The sequence below is a fragment of the Ursus americanus genome, chromosome 18 (genome assembly GCF_024610735.1).
Source record: "Ursus americanus isolate L20-20 chromosome 18, mUrsAme1.1.p, whole genome shotgun sequence".
Taxonomy (NCBI): domain Eukaryota; kingdom Metazoa; phylum Chordata; class Mammalia; order Carnivora; family Ursidae; genus Ursus; species Ursus americanus.
Window position 1 is genome coordinate 34027908 of NC_142144.1, and position 21471 is coordinate 34049378.

The 21471-nt window shown below is 54.2% G+C and overlaps 1 protein-coding gene across 2 annotated transcripts in view; it reads left to right on the forward strand.

Moving 5' to 3' along the window:
* PAX5 (paired box 5) overlaps positions 1 to 21471 on the forward strand; it is a 184292-nt gene that overhangs the window by 154477 nt on the left and 8344 nt on the right. For both annotated transcript variants that reach the window (XM_087869558.1, XM_087869559.1), the window contains exon 9: positions 19215 to 19301. In XM_087869558.1, coding sequence (XP_087725684.1) covers positions 19215 to 19301 — 87 coding nt within the window. The remainder of the gene's footprint in view (positions 1 to 19214; positions 19302 to 21471) is intronic.

Here is a 21471-nt window from a genome sequence, read left to right on the forward strand (position 1 = left end):
CTGGGACACCAGAGAAACACACTTGGGATGCTAGTACTTTCCCTTCAACTCCCCGTCTTGCCCTCTCCGTGTTTGACCCATCCTTCTAGGCACCAAATCAAATGCTCTTATAGGAAGCCTCCCCCAGCGCCCCCCACTCCGCCCTGGGGCCTCCTCTCTCCCGTGAACACACCCCAGGGCACAGCCCACGGTCAGAGCTGCGGTGACTGAGTGCTCCCATCCCCTGGTTGCTCCTCTTGGACTCCTCCACCTGCTCTGTCCCTGAATACAGTAGGCGCTCAATGGAGATGGGTGGAATTCATTTGCATCAGGCACACGCCCCTCCCTCCCTTGTCCGGTGCAGGGTCAGGGGCTTAGGGCCCAACTGTGTAATTAAAGAGAGCTCCAGCTTGACTTCCATGCCCCCACTCTTTCTTCCAATATTTGCTCTGGCTGGAAGACGCCGAGACAATGGCCCTTGTTACCCTCTGTTTGAGTTATTTATTTTTTTCACTTTTCCCTCCTTCCCCTCTCAGGGGACTCGCCTCTCGCCCTCATCCCTCATGTTTTCCCTTTCACTTGACTGTCACTCTCATTGTCCTCCCGGGGCCGGGAACGCGGGGTGACAGGCAAGGGGAGCCCAACCGGGCTGGGGAGGCTGGAAATATAGTCATTAATGGGACCTGCGAAGCCCAGATGTCCTCCCTGAATGCGGGTAATTTGTTTTTAATGAAAAACCACGCGGTGACCCTGAACAAATGAATTTTCTTTATAAGGAGTCTATGTGCAGCCGCACAAATAAAGGACCCAAATCAGGGAGACTTAGATCCAGGGTTGAGAGAAAAAGAAAGAGGGAAGGAGTGGAAAAGAGAGCCAGAGAGATAAAAGAGCAAGTAAGGAAAATTTTAAAATGACAACCGTGTTATCATGTCTTTTTGTCTAAAGAGCGATCCCAGGTCACAAATGCCTTGGGCATTGTCCCGCCAGCGCAGGATGCATGACAGGTGTGGCCATTTTGAGGTCTTGTTCACAACAATGCGAAGAATACGAACCACCATCGGGACACATCTTTACAATTTACAAGCCTCTTTCGTGTGTAATCTCAGAGCATCCACACCGTGGTGCGAGAGGGTAAAGTTCGTAGCCCCATTTCACAGAGATGAAAACCGAGGCTTAGGAAAAGCGGTCACACAGCTAGCAGGTGGTCCAGTCCAGATGACAGGGGGAGGACTTGGCAATTTGGTGTCTGACTCTTAGAAACACTGTGTTAACATCTAGAAACTAGAGAAGGGCGCACAGGAGCAGCTCTGGGCAAGGGGAGGTGCTGTGTCTGTACCCAGGATTGAAGCAAATCCTCACAGCCCCTGGAACTTGCCTTCCATCAGGGCTTTGTCAATGTACAGACTTTCTGAGAACACTTTGAGGGGGGAATTCTGGAAACAGAACTCCTCAGAAAGAAGCTGGAGACACTTGGGAAAATGGCTGCAAGGGAATCGAACCTGGAGACCAGCTGTGTATCACCTGCCATTACCCAGTACTTTGTGGTGGAGTGTGGAGCAGATAATGGGGAGGGGATCTGCCTGTAGGAAAGACACTGGAGGCAGTGAGCCCAGGTCGAGATTGGGGTGTGTCTCTGGGGTGTGGGGAGGGTTCTGCTCTAACACACTCCTTGCTGAGGGCTGGACGTGGCCCTCACACATTCTGAGGCTGCAGCTCCCTCTGTCTCGGATGGACGGGGCCGGAGTGAATCTGAGAAACCAGGCTGCGAGTGTGCGGAGGAGGTCAAGGAAAGCACTTGTTCAGGGCCACACAGCCAATCAGAAGAGCCAGACTGGCCTTCTTGCGGTGATAGCTGCCGGCCCTGTGGTTCCCACTGGGCAAATACCAATGCCCCTGCCTCCCCCACTTTCAGTTTTTCCCTGAGGCAATGAAAAGAAAGCATTTTGTCTCCTGACCTCAGGCAGGTCTGGTATTCCTGGGGTGGGCTCTGGGTGACCTGGCTTCTAGAACAATCCAAAGCAGGACTCCCACCCCACCTACCCCACCTTGGCGTGTTCTTCCTGAGCCCACATCTCTCCCCCAGCCCTGGGATCCGGCCAGCTGGGATAGAGACGGTTACCGTCCTCGGGGCCCATCAGAGCTTCTGCAGGGCACCTGTGGGCCACGCCAAGGCCCTGGCTCCTCCCGCTCTCTGCTTTTCCCCCAGAGCCAGGCAGCGAGACAAAAAGAAATGATTGTTTTCTTTTCCTGGGTTCAGTTTCCCTCTGGAAGTTGTGACCCAATTAGAAAATCAGACAAATAGAAAAATCTGGCCACGACCCCAGCTGAGGTTATAAAGTCTCTGCTCACATGTACGTCTCTGCCTCCCCTGCTCTTCTGCGAGTCCCAGACCGGCTCAGGCTCCCTCGGCCACCCGGAGCAGACCTTCCTCAGTGCCGTGCTCCTCTGTAATTGATAATTTATTCCCCACTGACTACCAGAATGGATTTGAGACAGCTTCTTGACCTTTCAATAACAGCAGCCCAAACCTGAAAACCCCGTTCTAAAGTGGGAGGACAGCTGGTGGGTCACACGTAGAGGACCGGGAGTGATGCCGCGGCTGCACGCTCCCCTCCGCGAGTGGACTGGTTTTTGACAGGGTCCCACCATCAAGCCCATGCTCCGTGCCCAGCTCTGCACCTGGAGCTGCCTAGGCTGCGCGGCTGGGAGCAGGGAGCTCACTTTCTTGGAAACAGTTTCTGTCTGGATGTGCTCCAGAGCATGCTTCCAAATACATAGTTTTAATCAAGAAGAGGATCACCAGAAGAACTGAGACAAATTGTGATTTTTGACAGTGGACAATTATAAATGCCAGGAGGGGTTGCTGGTTGCCAGTTGGCAAACAAACTCCTCTGATGAGGTCTTAGATTAATTACACTACCAGTGAGCGGACCAGGGGTGGGGTCTCTTAATTGTCCTCAATCGTGGCATGAGTTCTGATCTTCCTTGCCGGCCTTCCTCCCTCCCTTCCTTCATCAGATAATCCTTCAGCTCTTCCTGGGTGCTGAGCCCAGTTCACAGAGTAGGCATAGAAATAATTGCATTTCTCAAGTCCTTGGAGCCTCTACGGGAAGAATCACCCACATCGCCTACTCAGAATGGAAAGAAATCAGCTCGATTGTGGCAGGTTTGCGGGATTGCTAGGCCCAGGGACTAAGCAGGGACTCCAGGGGATAAGAAGATGAGGTTTGGTGGAGGCAGGAGTCGAGGGCTCACCCACTGACAGGAAGGGATGCTCTGGCCTGTGGCTAGCCTCCCAGGAGGGCTCCGAGGGAAGCCTGGCCCCTGGAAATCTTCATCCCTGAAGTGGGTGCCAGGCCCATGTGTACAAACAGGGGGCTCCGTATTTAGGAGTGGGGAGGAGCAGGGAGCTGCCCTGAATGGCTGCCCGCTTTGGAAATTTCTATGCATTTGTAATAACAAAATTACCATAATTTGCTCGTTAACGCAGCTAGATCAGTCAAGCATTGTTCCATCGCGGGCAGGGAGGCCGCGGCGCCTCTCTCTGCACACTCTACACACCCCAGCCAGCCTGCCAGCCCGTTAGAGCGCTGGAAATTAGCATGCAAATGGTCCTAATTCGGTGGGCGAGCTGTCAGGCAGCGCCTCTCCGGCCTCGTCTCTGTGAAGGCCCTGACAGCCCGGCTCCGGCGCCGGCCCACCCTCCTCGCTCCAGCCAGGAGGGGCTCCGAGGGGCACCTCCAGACTGACAGCTTGGCGGCCTCCCTCCCTCCGTCAGCGCCATCAGGCCTGGCGGCGGACTCCCCAGGGAGCAGGCAGGGCCTGCCACCATGCCGGCTGGCCGAAGGAGGCAAGTAGGCAGGTGGGCTGGTGGGGGAGGCTGGCCAGTGCTCTGGTCCACCAGCCTTGGCTGGACTGGGGCAATGGGACAGAGTCAGGGTGGAGCTGTGGCCGCCTCCCCCCCCCCAACTTGGGGTCTGGTTGGGGCAAAGGGACCCTCGCTGCAGGTGGGTTCTGAGAGTGGGGACTGTGGGGCACCTTCTCCCACATGCACATCCACAAGGAGGAAATTCAGATCCTGCCTTGTTCTCCCTTCTTTGTCTTCCTGGTCAGACTTAACACAGGACACACCCTCCCCCATACCTGTCTCTGTCCAAACGATTCATGGGATTCCTTCAGCCATAATGGAGAACTGGGGGAGGCTGGAAGGTGTGTGCTGTGGGCGGGATGCCCTAGACCAGGATTCCACACCCTTGGGCTTCAGTCCTGCCTCTGGGTTTACCAGCCTTTGGGGGGAGTCACCTTCCCCTGTCTGTGCTTGGCACATCCTCGGGACTAAATAAATGTGGGTGGAAGGAAGAGAACCCGGGTGGGCCCAGGTAGGACTGTCTTTGGGGTCCACCATATCCATCCTTATGTTCCCCTCCTGGTCTGTGACAGTAGAATGAAGAAGCTGCTGCAGGCGAAGAGGGGGGGCCACGAGGCGTGAAACTCCCCCGTGCTGTTTCTCGGGAGCTTGCCCCTTCCTGCCCATGAGCCAGATGCCAGCCCCGTGCCCAGAGGCAGGGTTTGGTGAGTGCAGAGCAGGGCGGATTTCAGTCCCCACTCAGCTGATCAGCTGGTAGCTCTTATGCAGTGAACAACCCACTCATTCCTACATGGCAGCCCTGCTCCTTTGTCTGTTTCAAGGAAATCTTATTGGGTCTTTTGAGCCTTCAGATAAACGCAGAGGTAAGAGAGACCCTTAGAAATCCCAAACCCCAGCTGGCTCCTGGCTGTCTGGGAGGCAGAAGAGGGCTCATGAGCCTGAGTCCCTGCTGCATCACAGCCCCACCCACTGCTCAGCACCGAGCCTAGCGCAGAACAGATGCTCAGGAAGGGTTTAGAAGGCACATTTAATAACCCGTGGACCAGGAGAGGAAACAAATGTGCAGACGTGTGCCTGGGTGAGCTAAAAATCATGTGGACCTCGGACCACACGCCTTCAGCCAGCTGTGGCTTTTTCTGTCCACCTGGTCTTTGGTTTGTTTATCTGGGGCCCAGGGCGTAAGCCTGATGGAACTTTACGGTTCTATGTACCAATCTCTCAATAGCTGCTGTTGGGCTCTTGAAGAGAACGAGTCCTACCAACCACGGGGTCCCAGATACGATGAGGACAGCTCAGGGGTACATTCATTCCTACCCTAGAAGGCCATCCTGGAGATGTCCAAAATTCCCGGGGTGAGACCAGATGGATGCCTGCAAACTGCATTTCTGCTCTAGGAAGAATTGCCCAGGCTCCCCCTAGTGGAGAGTTGGGGTGCAACACCCTGCTGCATTCCTGGTCTGTGGCAGTACAGGGCAGGAGGGTCTCCTGCCCCCCCACCTTTTCTCAGTTTACCCTCAGTTGGGACCTGCATACTCTCCTGAAATCCTCATCACAACCCTGCAGGGACCCTTGGTTATCACTTTTGTTATAGACTCAGTGAGAGGAAGGGGCTGGCCTGATGGCCTATAGAGCCAGGTGCTTTCCCTTCCACCCACCAGCCCACATCTAGCCTCCTTCTGTAGGTGTCCTTGGCTTTGGCCAGATGACCATCTGCTTGCCTGGCCACACAGTCTGGCCCCTCTCAACCTTGTGGCGTTAGACTCCAAATGGCCGGAGGGGAGCACTCTGTAGATAGGTCAGTCTTTCAGTACGTTTACAGTAGCATCCTTCCTGGCCTCCACACTGCCAGTGTTGCCTCGTTAGGCCATTCTCAGCATAGTGGCCAGTGCAAGGCATTAAATCTGAGTCAGGACATGTCCCTGTTTTGCTCACTTAGAGCAAGGGCCAGAGTCCTTATATCATCTTTCCCCCTCCCCACTTCCTTCCCTGACCTCATCTTCTGCCTGCCCCTCTTCACTTCTCCTCTGCAGCCATACAGACCTCCTCACTGCTCTTCCAACACACCGCTTATACTCTTGCCTCAGGGCCTTTGCACTTGCTGATCCTTTTGCTTGGAGAGCTCTTCCCACAGATAGACACATAGCTAATTCTCACTTCCTCAGCTTGTTATTCAAAAGTCATGTTTTGGTGAAGCCATCCCTAGTCACTCTATCTAAAATTTCACCACTTGATGTCTTTTCCTTAACATATGCTATATGCTGTACTTTTAATTATTTGTTTTGTTTATTATCTGTTTGTACCACTAGAATATAAGCTGCATGAGGGCAAGGTCTTTAGTCTGTTTTGCTCATGGCTGTATCCTTAGTGTCTAGAACAGTGCCAGGTAGTTAGTAGGCACTCAGTCAATATCTGGTAAGTAAGTGGATAAATAGACTATCTGCTGTGTACCTCGCCTCAAGGTAGGCGTAGGCCAGCTCTCCCCAGCACATCTGTGGTGCCCCCCACCTAGCCTTGCATTTTCTCCCTTGGGAGGCTTCTCCACTCTTCCTTCCTTGGCCCCCAAAGACATCTCCCTTCCTCCCCCAGAGCCCCAGGTTGTTTCCCCAGAGCTGCCTCTCAGCCAGATCTGTGGGCTGGTCACAGAGGACACGGATGAACATGTCAGCTGAATTTAAGAAAGAAGAGATCTCCATCAGCACAGCTGATTTCAGGGCTGACCTACTCACTACACTCCTGGGGAAACTGAGGCCTGCACTGAGAAAGGGCCTTGCTGCAGTGAGTTTGTGGTAAAGAAGAGACTACCTCCTGGTCCTTGGAGGTGTGAGGACTGGCCCGGGGGGAGGTGTGATCCAGCTTCCTGCACAGAACGAGCATCTGCTCGAGCTCACCGACTCACAGTGGTGGCTGCCCACGACCGGCTTGGAACTCACCCACACCGGCGGGCCGTCCTCTGTGTTCTTAGAGGTTGGCCTCCTTAGGACCCGGGGATGAGAACTAGTGTAGTGTGCCCCTGAGGATGCTGGGAAACTCCTTTGCATGGTGGCAGTGTCTCTCAAACCTTCCTGCAGACAAGCCACCTGGGGGTCATCTTCCAGAGTAGATTCTGGTCCAGTAAGCCCAGAGCGGAGCCCAGGATGCTGCATTTTTTTTTAAGATTTTATTTATTTATTCGACAGAGATAAAGACAGCCAGCGAGAGAGGGAACACAGGCAGGGGGAGTGGGAGAGGAAGAAGCAGGCTCATAGCAGAGGAGCCTGATGTGGGGCTTGATCCCATAATGCCAGGATCACGCCCTGAGCCGAAGGCAGACGCCTAACCGCTCTGCCACCCAGGCGCCCCAGGATACTGCATTTTTAACAAGCTCCCCAGTGATGCCGATGTGGCTACACTCAAGTAGCTATCCACTGGTTCTTGAACTCTCTGCACATTGCAGTCACCTCACAAGTTTAGACATGTACTAATATCTGGCCCCACCCCAAGATTCCAATTTAACCAGCATGGGGTGTGTCCTGCTCTTCTGGGTTTTTCAAAACTCCCCAGATGATTCTAATAGGCAGCAAGGTTTGAGAACCCCTGGCCTGGGTCACTGCCCATTATTCCTGCCCCGAGGGCAGCTCTGCTCTGGGAAAGCAATGCAACTTGGAGAGAAAGGCATTGACTCAGTGAGGAAGGGTGAGGAGCTGGGAGTCTGCAAGGCAGAGGAGAGGCTGGAAGGGGGTGCAGGTACTGAAGGAGGGGCCTGCTGAGTCTGGAGGCCAGCATGGAGGAGAGATAAGAGAGCCTGGGGAGCCTTTCCCAGCAGAAAAGCAACCGGGAGAGGTGAAGCAGCTGAATGGCCCCTCAGAGCCACAGTCTTTGGCTTCCTTCTGAACCCTGACTCCGAGAGAGAAATAGCTCCCTTCCCCCTCTTCAGCCTCGCCTGCCTCTCTACCTGTATCCCCGCACGGGTCCCCAGCCACCCAAGATCCATGTAATTTATGGTGTGTTGCCCCCTCCCGCAGACTGGGGGCTCTCGGTGGGCAGGGACCGTGTCTGATTCATCTCTGCCTCCCCAGGCCCCAGGCCCTGCGTGCTGGAGGTAGGAAAGGTGTGTGGAATTGAGCGGATTCCTCGGGGCGCACCAGTGTTCAGGGCCTCTGTGCTACTGCGTTCCCAGCGCACAGCAAAGCCTGTGCATCGTGGTAGTAATTGTGAAGGTAAATCTTGTCTGGTGTCCTCGCAAACACTTGGTGAGGCGTTCCATAAATATGTCAGCAGCAGCATTAAAATTTGATGGCAGGCGGCTCGGGTCGGGACTAGCACTGTGACTTCCCAGCAAGGTATGACACCATCACCTCCCTCTCGTTAGTCAGCGGCGGGATGCTCGCGCCTCTGCACTGAGCTGGGCCCAGTCAGGGGGAGGTGATTTCTTCCGAGGAGGACCCCTGGCTGCTCTGAGGGACAGGCCAAGGTCTAGGCCACAGAAAAGTAAGTCAGCTTCAGGCTGACACTGAGGGGGAGAGGCAGAGTCCCTGAAGGCTCCGGGAACGTGCCCAGAGGCTAGAGGGCCCCCCGAGCTGGAGGAGGCTGGAGCCACTTTTTGAGTCTGGGAGCCAATAAGAACGGCTTTACAGTCAGCCTGGTGGAAATTGTCGATTAGCCCCCAAAAAGGCCTCATTGAATACTTTAAAGGGACATGGCATTAGACTCATCATTAAGCAAGCAAAGGGTCCTTTGGACAGGAGTCTGGGATGAAGAGGTATTTAGTGGCAGAAAGATTGGAACACAAGCTTGTCTACTTCCCACCCCACCATTGTCCATCTGGGGAAACTGAGGCTATGTGAACCTGAGAGACATGTTCAAGGTCATACTGTGGTAGAGACAGAATGAGATCAGGGGCCTAACTCCTAGGTTAAGGCTTTCTCTGCAATCAAGCATTTGGGGCACTTGTTGAAGTATGAGGAAACTACCTAGAAATAGAATTTTCATTAAAAACAAGCCCGAGTGCCTCCACCCTTTCAGCAATCGCACAGAGCATGTGCTGTGGGACTGAGTCAAGCCTCGAATAGCCCCTCACATTTGTAGAACACGTCTTGATTCACAAAGGACTTTGAAATGTGTTGATATCATTTAGTCCTGCGAGCGTCGTAATACCACGTTGTACAAGCGGAATTCAGGTTCCGAGAGGTAAAGTGACTTCTCTGAGGCCACTCAGCTACATGGCTGAGGGGCTTAGACGGGGACTGACTGGCCGCAGGCCCCCTGGGCTCCCCATCCCCTCAGTTACCATCGCCGCAGCTACTGTCTGTGCAGAGTATGAGGCCCGCGCTTTACCATTACCTGCAAAGATCACGGTGTGGTTCCAAGCTGAAGAGTTTCTGGGGGTTTTGGGCAGGGTGCTGCGTTCGCCTTTGCATCGCCGGGCCTCTGTGGCCTGTTCCAGGCCAGGACACACTTCATCCTGCTAAACTGGCCTTCTGTTTGGGAAGGGATGGAGATTGACCTCGTCCCCAGGCTCCCTTCCCTGGCGACAGGGGCAGCACGCTTGGACTCTTCTGAACACAGCCAGGGCTGGCAGGAGGGGCATAGGGACAGGCTTCGGTCACCTGCTAAATGATGAAGCTTGAATGTTCGCTGAGGCCCACAGCTCAGCCACTTCCTACAAGAAGCCCTCCCAGATACCCCTGCTTCCAAACCTGCCTCACCCTTTTCTCATACCCGAATTTCTAGTTCTGGGTCTAAGAACCCCTTAGAATGCAGGGAGTTCCTGGAGATGCGGAGTCTGAGACCCTCTCGGGGGCCTAGCACAGAGCTCTGGGTGGAGTAGGGCCCCTGTGAATGCTGAATTGAAAAGATTTACCAAAATCCTGGTGAGTTTATTAGACATCCACCAGAGGTGTGTGAGCTGGATTCTTTTGGGAATACAGCTCAGTGTTATTCCAACTGAACTCTGTGGAATCAGGAGCCTAGCAGTTTAGGGCATGCAATGAGGGCTTCTGGCAAGGTTACTCAAAGAAAACCTTCAGGTTTCCAGACTCAGCATCTTCTGATAACCACGTGGGTGGTAGGGAAAAAAACAACCCTTCCCAGTTATCCATCCCAGCTGCAGCCCAAGGAATGCAGTTTGGTCCTGTTCTTTTCTGAGCTGTAACTATCAATGGGTTTTGCTCTTGCCTTTTGAGAACACAAAAGCAAAACCACAATGATGAAACTGTTTTGCAGTGAGCTGGGCTTGGTGCTGTCACTGTGTGTCTGAGAGGCCTGGCAAGGCCTGGAGGGGGCCCAGCCCCTCAGGAGAGCACCCATGCAGCGCTCTTTCCCCCCGTGGGACCGCACTCTAGCCCTTGCAACAAACGGGGCCCTGCCCTTTTCAGCGTGTTCTGCTACCTTTCCCTGTCTCTCTGTCTCATGCCTCCACCAAAGATCAAGAACCAGGGTTTTAGTAATGATTTTGTAGCATGATCCCGTGAGCTGTTTTGGTCTGACACTGAAAGGGGATGGCCAAGCGGTGCTCCCTCAGCGAGCATGTGTGCTGGGGCTGGGCCCGTGCTAGGGGCAGCGGAGGTTGCCACGAGTTGTCCATCACACGTGGGGATCCGTCTTGGTTCCCGCCCTCAAGGAGGAGACTCAGCAACAGAGGAATGGAGATAGGGGTCACAACTACTCCGAGTCTGAGCAGGAAGTGCTCTGGGCCATGGGGCTGAGGGCTCAGGGGAAGGTGGGGGAATGCTCTCAGCTGGGACGAGCAATCCAGAAAGCAGTATTTGAGCAGGGTCTTGACAAATTGGGAGATTGGACAGGAGGAGGAAGAGGAAAGTGGAATTTCAGATGAAGGACACAGCATGAGTGGATGGAGAGGGGCCCCATGGAGCATGTGGGGAATGGCCATTGTTGGCCTTTGGAACGGGGGGCCTTGGGAGGTGTGGCTCAGAAGCTCTCTGGGACCGACCTTGTGGGTCCTTGAATGGCACAAGGGGGCTTCTGGTCACTGCCTCGCAGGCTTGTTTCTCACAACTGTGCTGCGTGTGGGCACTCCCGGTGGCGGTTGGGGGGTGGCACACCAGAGACTGGGACCTGCCTTGCCCCACACCCATTCGCACAAATCAGGTGTTGTCTTGCACCCTAGTGAGGCTGCGAGAGCCATTGGCACATTGTGTGTGAAGACGAGGGCAGTGGAACAATACTTTGGAATAACACCACAGCAGGAGAGCAGATTAAATGGAACCAGAACTGCTCCAAACGTGCCATAGGATAGCGAAGGGTCTCCGCCGGAAATATCTACAGGGGCCAGACTGGTACAGAAAGATGGGAAGTCAGTATCGGGGTACAAGACAACAGTTGTAAATTGCTTGTGGCCGATGACACCCTTGCCCCTTGAAAACACTGGACTGACCACCAATATGTTTTGATTGGTCCCATGTGTCTCGAAAACCCCAGTTCTTGCCTCTGATGGCGGCCAGCTGGTGGGGTCTGGCATGGGCCCTGAAGCCCACGGTGGAGGTGCTGTAGATGTGACAGTGGGGTTGTTTCCCTTGGGTTCCCTGAAGGGTCTTTGAGTTCGGGTTCCCGTGGTTTTAGGCGGCAGCAGTTGGGCTAAAGGCACAACAGGGTCCTAACCCCAGGGGACTGAGTTGAAGCCCACAGTGGTCATGCATCCACCTCATGGCCGGTCAGCGACAGAGCCGGGTCTCACGGGGGCCCACCCAGCCCTGCCGTCCAACTTCGAAGCCCACAGCTCTCTCGAGAAGCAGAAATGAGAGACACATTCTGCATTCGCTCCCTCACTCTTGCCCTCTCTCTCGGTTTTTCTCTTCTCTGTTTTTCTGAAGGCCTTCATGGCTGGCTTGAGCTGGTGGGAGAAGAGGTTTTTCCCAGGAATGGATCGATGCTGTGTGCCGGGCTGTCCGGGCTGACAGGGCTGACCTTTACTGAGTTTGTTCGGGTTTTCCTCTCCCCGTTGGGAGCCCACGGAGGTCTTGCTCTGGAGAGAGGGAGGTTGAGATGCGTTGGCCTTCCAGGGGACCCGTCTGGGGCTGGGCGCAGTGAGGGTAGGAAAGGGGGGACTGTTAGTGCTGGAAGCCGTTTGAGGCTGCTTGTTTGAATCTGTGCCGTCAAGAGAGATTCCTTCACGCATGAGAAAACGGAGTCTTGGTGAGGAGAAGGGGCTTGACCAAAGTCACTCAGAGAGGCTTTGACAGAGCCCCAGAATCTGATGTGTGTGCACACCCCCCCACGCACATCCATGTACACACGTGTTATATGTGTATACGTCTGTATACACGCATACGTGTACATACATGTATGCTGTACATGTGACCCCTAAAATAGTAATATATATATATGTATATATATACATATATACAGTTGTGTCTAATATATACACATTTGAAAGCTGGGGCCTGTGTGGCGAGTCCTAGTCACCTCTGTAGCTACAGACGGCCACGCAGAGCACCTGCTGTCTCTGAGCCGTGGCATGGTATACGGTTCTCCAGGACCACGGGGAGCAGCTGGAGAAATCTCATGGTCCTTTTCACATCATTCCTTCCTCCTCCTCCTCTTCTGCAAAGCTTTTCTCTCAAAGCCCAGCTTCAATCCTTCAGAAATAGAACTTGGCTGCGAAGTCACTTTGAAAGACTTTCCGTATGTTAATTACAGCCGGCCAAGGTCTCGAGCAGAGGTGGGAGCCCACCATCTGCAGATGGGGTCGCCCCCGGCGAGCTCTGCAAATCCCCATCATCTGGCAGGTGTCGTTTTGGGTTAATTAAGAGCTACACTGAGCCGATTTACCTGTCACTTCTGAGAATTTTAGGAAACTTCGACTTTCTTGCCATCTCTGAGCTTTTAGCAAAGGAGAAACAAAACATCTCTAATTTCTGACAATTTTCCTAGCCCCGGAATCTCCAGGAAAGCTGCCTTAAAATAAAAAACTTTTTATTTTAATCAGTCCTTTCTAGTGACCTCATTGATCTTCACCACTCGTTCTTGTATATTTGGAAGACAGCACTATTCTGGGGAAACCCACCATTTATCCTGAATTTCTTAAGCCTCTGCTTTCTTTCTGAGTCTTCGAGGAATGAACATACATTCCTCAGCTTTACTCTGCTCAGTGGCTTTGGAAGGACTTTCAGTTTGTGTGTCAGGGGCCTTTCTCAGTAGTCAGGGCTGTGGTCAGAGGGTCTGGGGTGGGAGCAGGAACAATGGAGTTTTTTCTACCATCGATGAGAAGGCACCAAGTCCTCGACACATAAGGGTTTGCAAAGATCTGTAACTGTTAAGTCTTGTGATCTTCACAAGCTTCAGAAATAGAGATTTTCCTTCCTTCCATTTTACAGACAAGAAAACTGAGGCTCAAGAGGTAAATTCACGTGCCCAAGGCCACCCAGCTTATGAGTGGCAAAGTCTGGCCTGGACCGTGGGTCTGTCTGACTCCAGAGGTCATTTTTGGCCGTCTTCTCCCGGATAGACAGCTCTGGGTGAGGGTGAAGGGTGGAGCACCCCCGTGGCTGTGGTCCTGAGTGGGAGCCTGAAAAGGAGCCAACCCGCTGTTCTTGGGCCTGCTGACAGCCACCAAGCAGGGGGAGTCTGTCTCCTGTGCCCCAGAGTCCTGTCATGTCCCATCTACCTGGTCCCACCCCCTGGCTTTTTCTCATGCAGTTGCCCCTCCCCCCCAACCCCACCACTCCTTTACCCAGTGCGCGGTGCCCACCACAGACAGCTGGTATCTTCTGGCACCCTTAGATCAAGTAAGCTGGACTCGAACCCTTATTCCCTGCCTTACGGAAAAGCCCTATGTCCTCCCCAAGATTTCTGCCACGTTTCCAGGGGAGGCTCACTTTCACAATCTTGCGCTCAGGCTCCCTGACATCACCGAATGCTCGGGCTCTCTGATCTCTTTTGCTCTTGGACCACATCCTTTCATCTCAGCCCCACTGGCCACCAGACACAGCACTTGGCCACTACCTTCGATTCCCGTGTAAGAAGAAAACACTGACCGAGTTGGCTTTACTGAATGTATCTGGGATGGTGGTTGGCAGAGGGGGTGGTTATAGGCTCCAGGAGGGGCAACTTAAAATGGGAATCTAGACACCCACTTATATGTTCCTCACCCCCTCCCCTCCCCACATGGGGGCTTGAGCCCAGCTCCTGCCTCTGCCCTTTTCTCCTGAAAACAGAACCTCCTGGGATACAGGGCCTTTCTTATGCACAGTGCTTAGGTCTCTAAACTCCATCCCTGACGCCAGTATGGGCTTTCTTTTGCATGTCCAAGAACTCAGTGGAAGCCTTACAATTCCTTTAGGCCTTCTCAGCTTTTAGAGGAGGCCTTCCCCCCGCCCTTCCTCAGCGTTCTGCATATGGGGAGAGGGGAGTTCTCGTCTCCCAGTAACATTACCTTGTCTCCCCTCTCACCAGTCCTATGATGTAGGCCCCTATTCAGGATGAAGAGACTCTGCCCAGAGAGGTTCAGTCACTTACCCAAGGCCACACAGCCAGTAGGCGGAGGGCTGAGTGCAGAGCCTACCCTTGCCCAGCCCTTCCACAGGAATGCCCGCACCCCTCTGTGTGCACACCTTCCCTGACCCCGCCCTGTTTCTGCTCTCATGGTGTCCTGTGGGGAGGGGGGCCCAACCTGTAGTGCTGACTCCCAGTCTGGTCCCACTCCAGTCCTGGTTTCCCCTCGGGACTGCTCCCTCCCAGGAGGCAGGGGATGGAGAAGATGAGGACATATTTTGTTGGTGAGCGTTCCTAGGGGCTTACATGTGACCAACCCCTAGCAGCCCAGGAGCGGTCTCCGAGGAGGGCCCGTGTGCTACGCCTTCCAGGTGGAGGACTCACTGTCAGTGGGCTGAGCTGGCACCCCAGTCTGCCTCACAGAAACTTTTCTATTAATGCATCAAGAAAAGGTTGCCCAGCTTAAGGGGTTGATATTTTTGAGAGATGCCAAAAGCATGGGTCGGTTAGTGGAAAGAAATGAGAGGTTCGTGTTGTCCTTTGTGCTGGACAGTCATAAGGGAAGGTGTTTATTTTTTTTTTAATTCATTTCTGTCTGTGAGTGCAGCTGACACACAAGGTTACATTAGTTTCAGGTGTACAACAGCGATTCCACATGTTGATACATTAGAGCCGTGCTCCCGTCTGGTGTGGCTCCCGTCTGGGAAGGTGTTTATTGTGTGATCTTTGCGTCGGGCCAGCTAGCTGTACTTCTGGGGGTCCTAACAATGAGCCTGAAGAGGGGACTTCCATTTTCTGCCCTGGAGAGCATCACGTTGTAGCCATGTTGTCTCCTAGGCCCCCGTTCCCTCTTGCTTGGACTGTGGCAGCAGTCACCTGTCTGGATTCCCTGACCACAGGCTCACATTTGCCAGCCAGTCCTCCAGCTCCTGGCCCTCCCTAGTCTCCCCTGGGTCCTAGCTCTAATGCGAGGAAAGCATAATGTTCTTACCCCCCAGTTCTGCTCTGGGGTTTGCCTCTGCTGGGCCTCACAATGACCTGGCCATGCAGAGAGATGCACTCTGACCAGTCCCACCCCACATCTTTGCGTGTGCCTGGGAGAGCCTGCCTCCCTCTGCATATCAAAATCCTCTCTCTCATGTGCTCCCCGGCACCCAGAAAGTGCCCCCAGTGCTTTGCCCAGACCTTCTCTTGGTTGGACAGGATTCACTTTTCTAAGCAGCTATTGTAAGGTTTGAAGGAAAGAAGGTGAATGTTCCTCGGGTGTCGTGAGTGTGGTGAATTTAAGCAGAGGAGATGAAGCAGGAGATTGGCCTCCAGACCCAGAGAAGCCAGCAGCAGGTGGGACCCACTGAGCCCCCAAGGACAGGGCCTCCTTTGCTGCTAGAAGCATCACGGCCCCTGAGAAGTAAAATTCAAGCTCAGCTGACAAGAAGGGTCTTTTTAAAAAAAGAGACAGAAGCCCAAGATGGGACAGCACTGTCACATAGGCAGAGGGTCCTGGGCTGGAGGGCAGGAGGCCAGCCTCTGAGTCCCCCACCTTCCTGAGCTTCCATATCCTCACACAGAAAATGCAGACAGTTGCACCCACCTTGTGGGCTTCACAGGGTTGTCAGGAGGGTTCAGTGAGATTCTGGATGCCAGGGAGGCTTTGGTGAGCAGGATCAGGTCACTGTCATCATGGGCGACATTTGCTGAGCATTCACTGTGTTCTGGGCACTCTGTGTGTCACCCGTCCATTCTCTACCGTGATCACATGCAGGGCCAGCTATTAATTGCTCCTACTTTACTGAGGAGGGTACTGAGGCACAGAGAGGCTGAATGATCCGCCCAAGGTCACAGAGTTAGGACCAGGCCGACTCAGGATTTCAATCCAGGCAGTCTGGCTCCAGAGACCTTGCTCCCAGCCTCTGTGCCAAACTGACTGAGGACCGCTGGGTTCAGTGGTAGCTGTGGGCTCAAAGCCAGGCAGTCTGCTGCTTCCCAGCCACCTTTGGGGTCAGGCTAGGCCAGGTCTCTAGACAGGCAGCTTCCTTGGTATTTGAGGACATGGCCTCCCCACATCTCATGTGGCAAGGGCGCCCTACACTAGCTTTCTCTGTGGCACTTCGGATAATCAGACCACATCCCGAAGTGTCCAGCAGGTGGCTGGACCTGCCCGCCCCCCCCCCCCCGCCCCGCGCCCCGCACTGGTCAGCCTCTTCCCAAGGTGGGGAAGCTCCCCTCACCCTGAATGCGCACTCTCCCAGCGCAGCTCACGGGACAGGGCTGGCTGAGGGTGCCCACAAAGCCCCCCCTCAGCACACCAGGCAGGGGGTCCCTGGGGTTCTCATCGTCCACCGAGGAGCAGAGTGGTTGTGTGAGTGGAACCCACCAGTGGATCAGAGAAACCGGGTTGAATCCTGGCATGCAGGAGGTGCTCCATACACCCCCGGCTCTCAGTACTAATGCGGAAGTAGTGGGAGCCATCATCTGTGTCCCTGGTGCACTGTGTCCCTGCTCATTCATTCAACAAATAGTTTTCAGTGCCTTTAGATGTCAGGCCCTGTACTAGACATGGGGAGGGAGACGTGAATTTGACAGAACTCCGTACCCCCATTGAGCTTCCATTGTACTGGAGCAGACAGAATTAACAAGATGAGCACAAAAAACAAGAGATGTTGGGTCGTGATCAGTTCTATGGAAGAAAATAAAGCAGGAAAGAGGAATGGGGTAGAAGCAGTTTCCGTATTAAATTCGGCGGTCTGGAGATGAAATTGGAGCAAAACCTAGAAGGAGGTGAGGGAGAGAGCCATGCAGACATATGTGCGGGACCATCACGTATCGGGTAGAGGCAGGCGAGCTACCGGCCATCCACGAATGCCGGCTGTCTGCTGTGGATGGGGCATTACACGGGGAGCACGAGGGGGTGGCGCACAGGTGCAGAGAGGAATCAGACCCAGACCTGCAGGACAGACACTCCCACGTCACAGGAGACTCCCATGTAGGTGCTGTGGGATGCTGCGGGAAACAGAGTCCCCCTGAAGAGGGGGCTCCCCAGAGAAGGAGGTATCAGAGAGCCAATTTGGGGACAGGGTAATGGTGGTGGAGGGTGGGGGGTAGATAACACAGACACAGTTAACTCCAGCTGAATGGACCCAAGACCTACACTTACGGGGGCTGGAGATCAAGGAGGCTTCCCGGAAGAGGTGGCCTTGGAGCTGAGCCTGGCAGACAAGCATGATGTTGCTAGATGGAGAAGCAGAGACTGCCTTTGCCAGCACAGCCTGGTGCCCTGGGTCCAGGCACAATGCTGTCAGGAAGTGCCTCTGATGGGACAGCCCGGAGCCCTGAGGGGAGGGTGGCTGTCCCCCTTCTCCAGGCTGCTCAGTCGCTCTGATCCCCCACCCTGCCCCCGAGGAGGAGGAGGCACTGATGGATATGCCGAGGCTGGGCTGCTGCGGCCCAGCACTGTCACCATGCTCTCCCTCCCTCCGCCGGAACCTGACACCCTGACCACTGAGGCATAAAAAACAGAGAATTGGAAGGCTCAGCCTGTCAGGCTGGGAGTGGCCCCCAGAGAGGCCTGAGGAGGAGCGTGTGTGTGTGTGTGTGTGTGTGTGTGTGTGTGTGTGTGTGAGTGTGTACACGCTCCGCCAGTGGTTGCCTGTAGAAATGGGGAGGAGGCCAGCCGGGCCCAGGGGGTGGGAGCGGCCGGCCCCTGAGGCGTACTTCATTGTTCCTGCCCTACCTGGTGGAGCTCCAGGGACCCTACATCGGGGCCGGATGCTGGGAAAAGAGCACTGCTCCAGGTCCTGCCTTCTGGTTGGTCCTTCTGAAGGCTCCTGCCCTTTGGCCCTTTGGCATGCTTGAGAAGAATCCACAGAAGCATGTCTGGGCTGAGGGTGGTCTCATGGGGCTGTGTAATTCCTGTCACCACTGCCAGGAAGGAGCCCACATGCTCTGTAACCAGTGGTTTACAAAGCCACTCACCAGCCAGCTACCAACACAACCAGGGCCAGGCATTGCGGTCTGTGCTAGGAGTCCGGCCCAAACCAGGCGCTCTGGGAATCCCAGCCACGGGGAGGAGGCAGGCTGCATAGCCAAGGCAGCTAGGTTTGAGGGCAGGAATTTTGAATTTCTTTCCTATGACCGGCTGGTAGTAAGCAGGCTCTCCTGGGGCTGAAGAAAGTGCCAGACGCAAGAAGCAGGGCCCCATGAGCAGCTGCGCCAGAGTGAGCTGTCCTCAAGTCCTACTGTGCCCCCTTCTCCCAAAACTGTCCCTACCCCGCACAGCTCGTAGTTTCTGCCCATGCATCCCCAGCAGCTAACAGCGGCCCCTTTCCCAATGCTGTGCTCCCCAGCCCTCTGGTCTGTCCCTTCATCTCAGCAAAGTCCATCTGCCTTCTCCTGGCATGGACCTGAGAGTCTGTCTCATCCTCCCCATTAGACCAGGGCCCTGGGAGCAGCCCCTTCTGGATTCACAACACAGAGGGCCGGACTAGAGCTGAGGTCACCTTTGGCTTCTCAGTCCGGACCCACTCAGGAAACACATGGGCAGTGGAATTGAAACCACACTGGGGTACTGGAGTGTCTCAGTCAGGGCTGAGAGCCAGGTGGTCTGCAGCTTTGAACTTGGGTCAAGGTCATTTTGTGAGCGACCCTGGGCATCAGTTTTTTCACCTGTAAATTGGTCCAATAACCCCAGGGAACACCTGGCACACGGTAGTTTCATGGTATGCATGTTGGAGGCTGGATTCACTCTCTCTGCTAAGAAAAATGGTACAGGGGGAAATACAATGCGAGTGTTAGCCATCCACCTGGTAAGGATGTGGGCCAGCCTTGCCTTTATCGGTTATGAAAAGTACCTGCAGTTTATGTAAGAGGTAAATGCCACTGGCATTTTCCAAACCTGACCTGACATTCGGTTCCTGTTTCTCTCCCCGCCGACCACATGCAGGGAGTGAGTTTTCCGGGAGCCCCTACAGCCACCCTCAGTATCCCTCGTACAACGACTCCTGGAGGTTCCCCAACCCGGGGCTGCTCGGTGAGTACTGGTGGAAGCCCTGTGGAGCCCCTGGGCCCTCAGCTGCCCCATTAGGACCCTTCTTTGGGCCACGGTCCCTTGACAGCCTGAGGGCTGGTCCCTGAGTGAGGGTGGGTAGCTTGCCTCAGGTGCCTGCTATCTGGGAGTTATGATGAGAGCTTTGGACAGTAAACACCACTCCAGCTCTGCTCGAGCCCTCGTCCCTCCCCCAGATATTTGGGTGGATAAGGGAAAATGGAAGAGAAGGGAAACAGAGGAAAAGGGCATTGAAGTGACGGGGGGAGTGTAGGAAAAGTGCCTCCCCGAGAGTAACATAGTTCTTAAGAATCGTTGAATCTTCCAGTGAGAAACCTCTAAGAGGCAGCAAGGAGGCCAACTTGGATTGATTGGTAGTGGCTACCTGTCTTGATAGGACTCTGAGGCTTAGTGATCGATTAGTGATGTCTGCCGTGGACATCAGCAGAGCCAGCTCCACTGGGAAATTGATTGCCCTGTGCCTGAAGGCCTTCCAAGTCATGCCGTTCTGAGCTCAGCTGGTACCCAACCTCTACCCAGGCTTCATGCTGGCAGATTATCCATTGCTGGGGCTAGCTTGATCTGTGTACATCATCAAAGATATTTGGGCCACTCCAAAGACCACGCAGGGCTAACTCAGCCCTCAAAAGGCCAAGGAGAGCCTTTTGTTTGTTGAAATGAACTGACATGAAACCAGCTCGTGAGTGATAAAGGGAGCTGAAGGTTCTGGAGCATGAAGCAGGGGCCCAGGGCTCACAGATGTCACTCACCACCTGGGATCGGAGCTGGCCAAGGAGCCTGCACACAGATCCTATCCCAGCAGTCAGCTGAGGAATTCCTACACAGGTCAGGACGAGGCTCAGACACCATCCAGGTTTGTCTGTCCAGCTTAACAAGGCCAGCTTAAGTAAGAGCCTGTTAATCCCTGGATCCTGAATTATTTTTGGACTGGGAAACAGACTTCACCAGAAAAGCAAGAATCTGGTCCCTTCACACTCAAGTTGCCAGGTCATGAGTCTGTGATTAGGTGACAGAGGGCAGACACGTGACAGACACACCATCCCTTCTTGGCTACCACCCTTCCGTGCACTTGGGCCTCAGGCTGCCCAGAGCATTCTGACGTGGCATGCAAAACTTGTGGGTACAATAAAGAACGATGCCAGTTAGTACTCCAGGTCCCTATGCCTGGAGATTTCATTTTATAGAAGACTAGGATCTTACTACCTATGGCCTCCTGGACAGGCTGATCTGTGGACTTCTTTTTTGGTTTTGGTAAAAATCAATTCTAAGTATTTGAACCATGTCTCCACTTACCTAATGCTCTTCCTGAAACAGGCCCTGGTCTCTGAGTTGGCCCAGCCATTAGTCTTAGGAGGCAAAGGCTAACTATGGTCTCCCTGAACCAGAGTCTTTCAGAGGGGTGGGAGCAGAGGGCTGGGTCTGGAGCCCGAGCGGGTGGCAAGGGGATGTTGGGGCTAGGCGGCACCTGAGGCCTTCGCTGCTCATGCTGGAGTGAAGGCAGTTCACGTCCCCAGGTGTTAAGCATGGGCTGTGTGCCTGCTATGGAAAGATGTGGACTCTGTCTCAGGGAGCCTCCAGCTAGGGGTGAGGAGGGCTCAGGCAAGGGTGCTGAGAGGGGCTCAGTGCCTTGAGAGCGACCAGAGCTGGTATGGAGAGGAGGAAGAACCAAAACTCTGTCCATCTAAATGAGTACCTGCTCATTGTGTGGGCGCTGGGCAAAACTCTTCATGTGGGTTACCCTACTTTATCATTTCAACAGCCCAAGGGAGTTCATACTATTATCACTAGTATACAGACGAAGAAGACAGTGAGACTCAGAAAGGGTCATTAATTTACCTGAGGTCACACAGCATGCAGGTGGCAAAATGAGGGCTCAAACTCGGGTTACCCTGACCCTGGCCTCCACAGGAAGCCATTAAGGGGCCTGAATTCTCAGACCATCTATGAGACGAGGACAGCTCTGATCAATTTTTGAAAGCCAGGTTATTGTATTTATCTGTCAGACTTTCAGTTGCAAACCACAGAATCCGGGCTGGTTGAAGCAGGAAACCAGTTTATTAAGGGATATTGCAGGCTTCCAGAATCTCCAGGAGGACCAAAGAGATAGGTGTGGCACACACGGCCGGGAGTATCA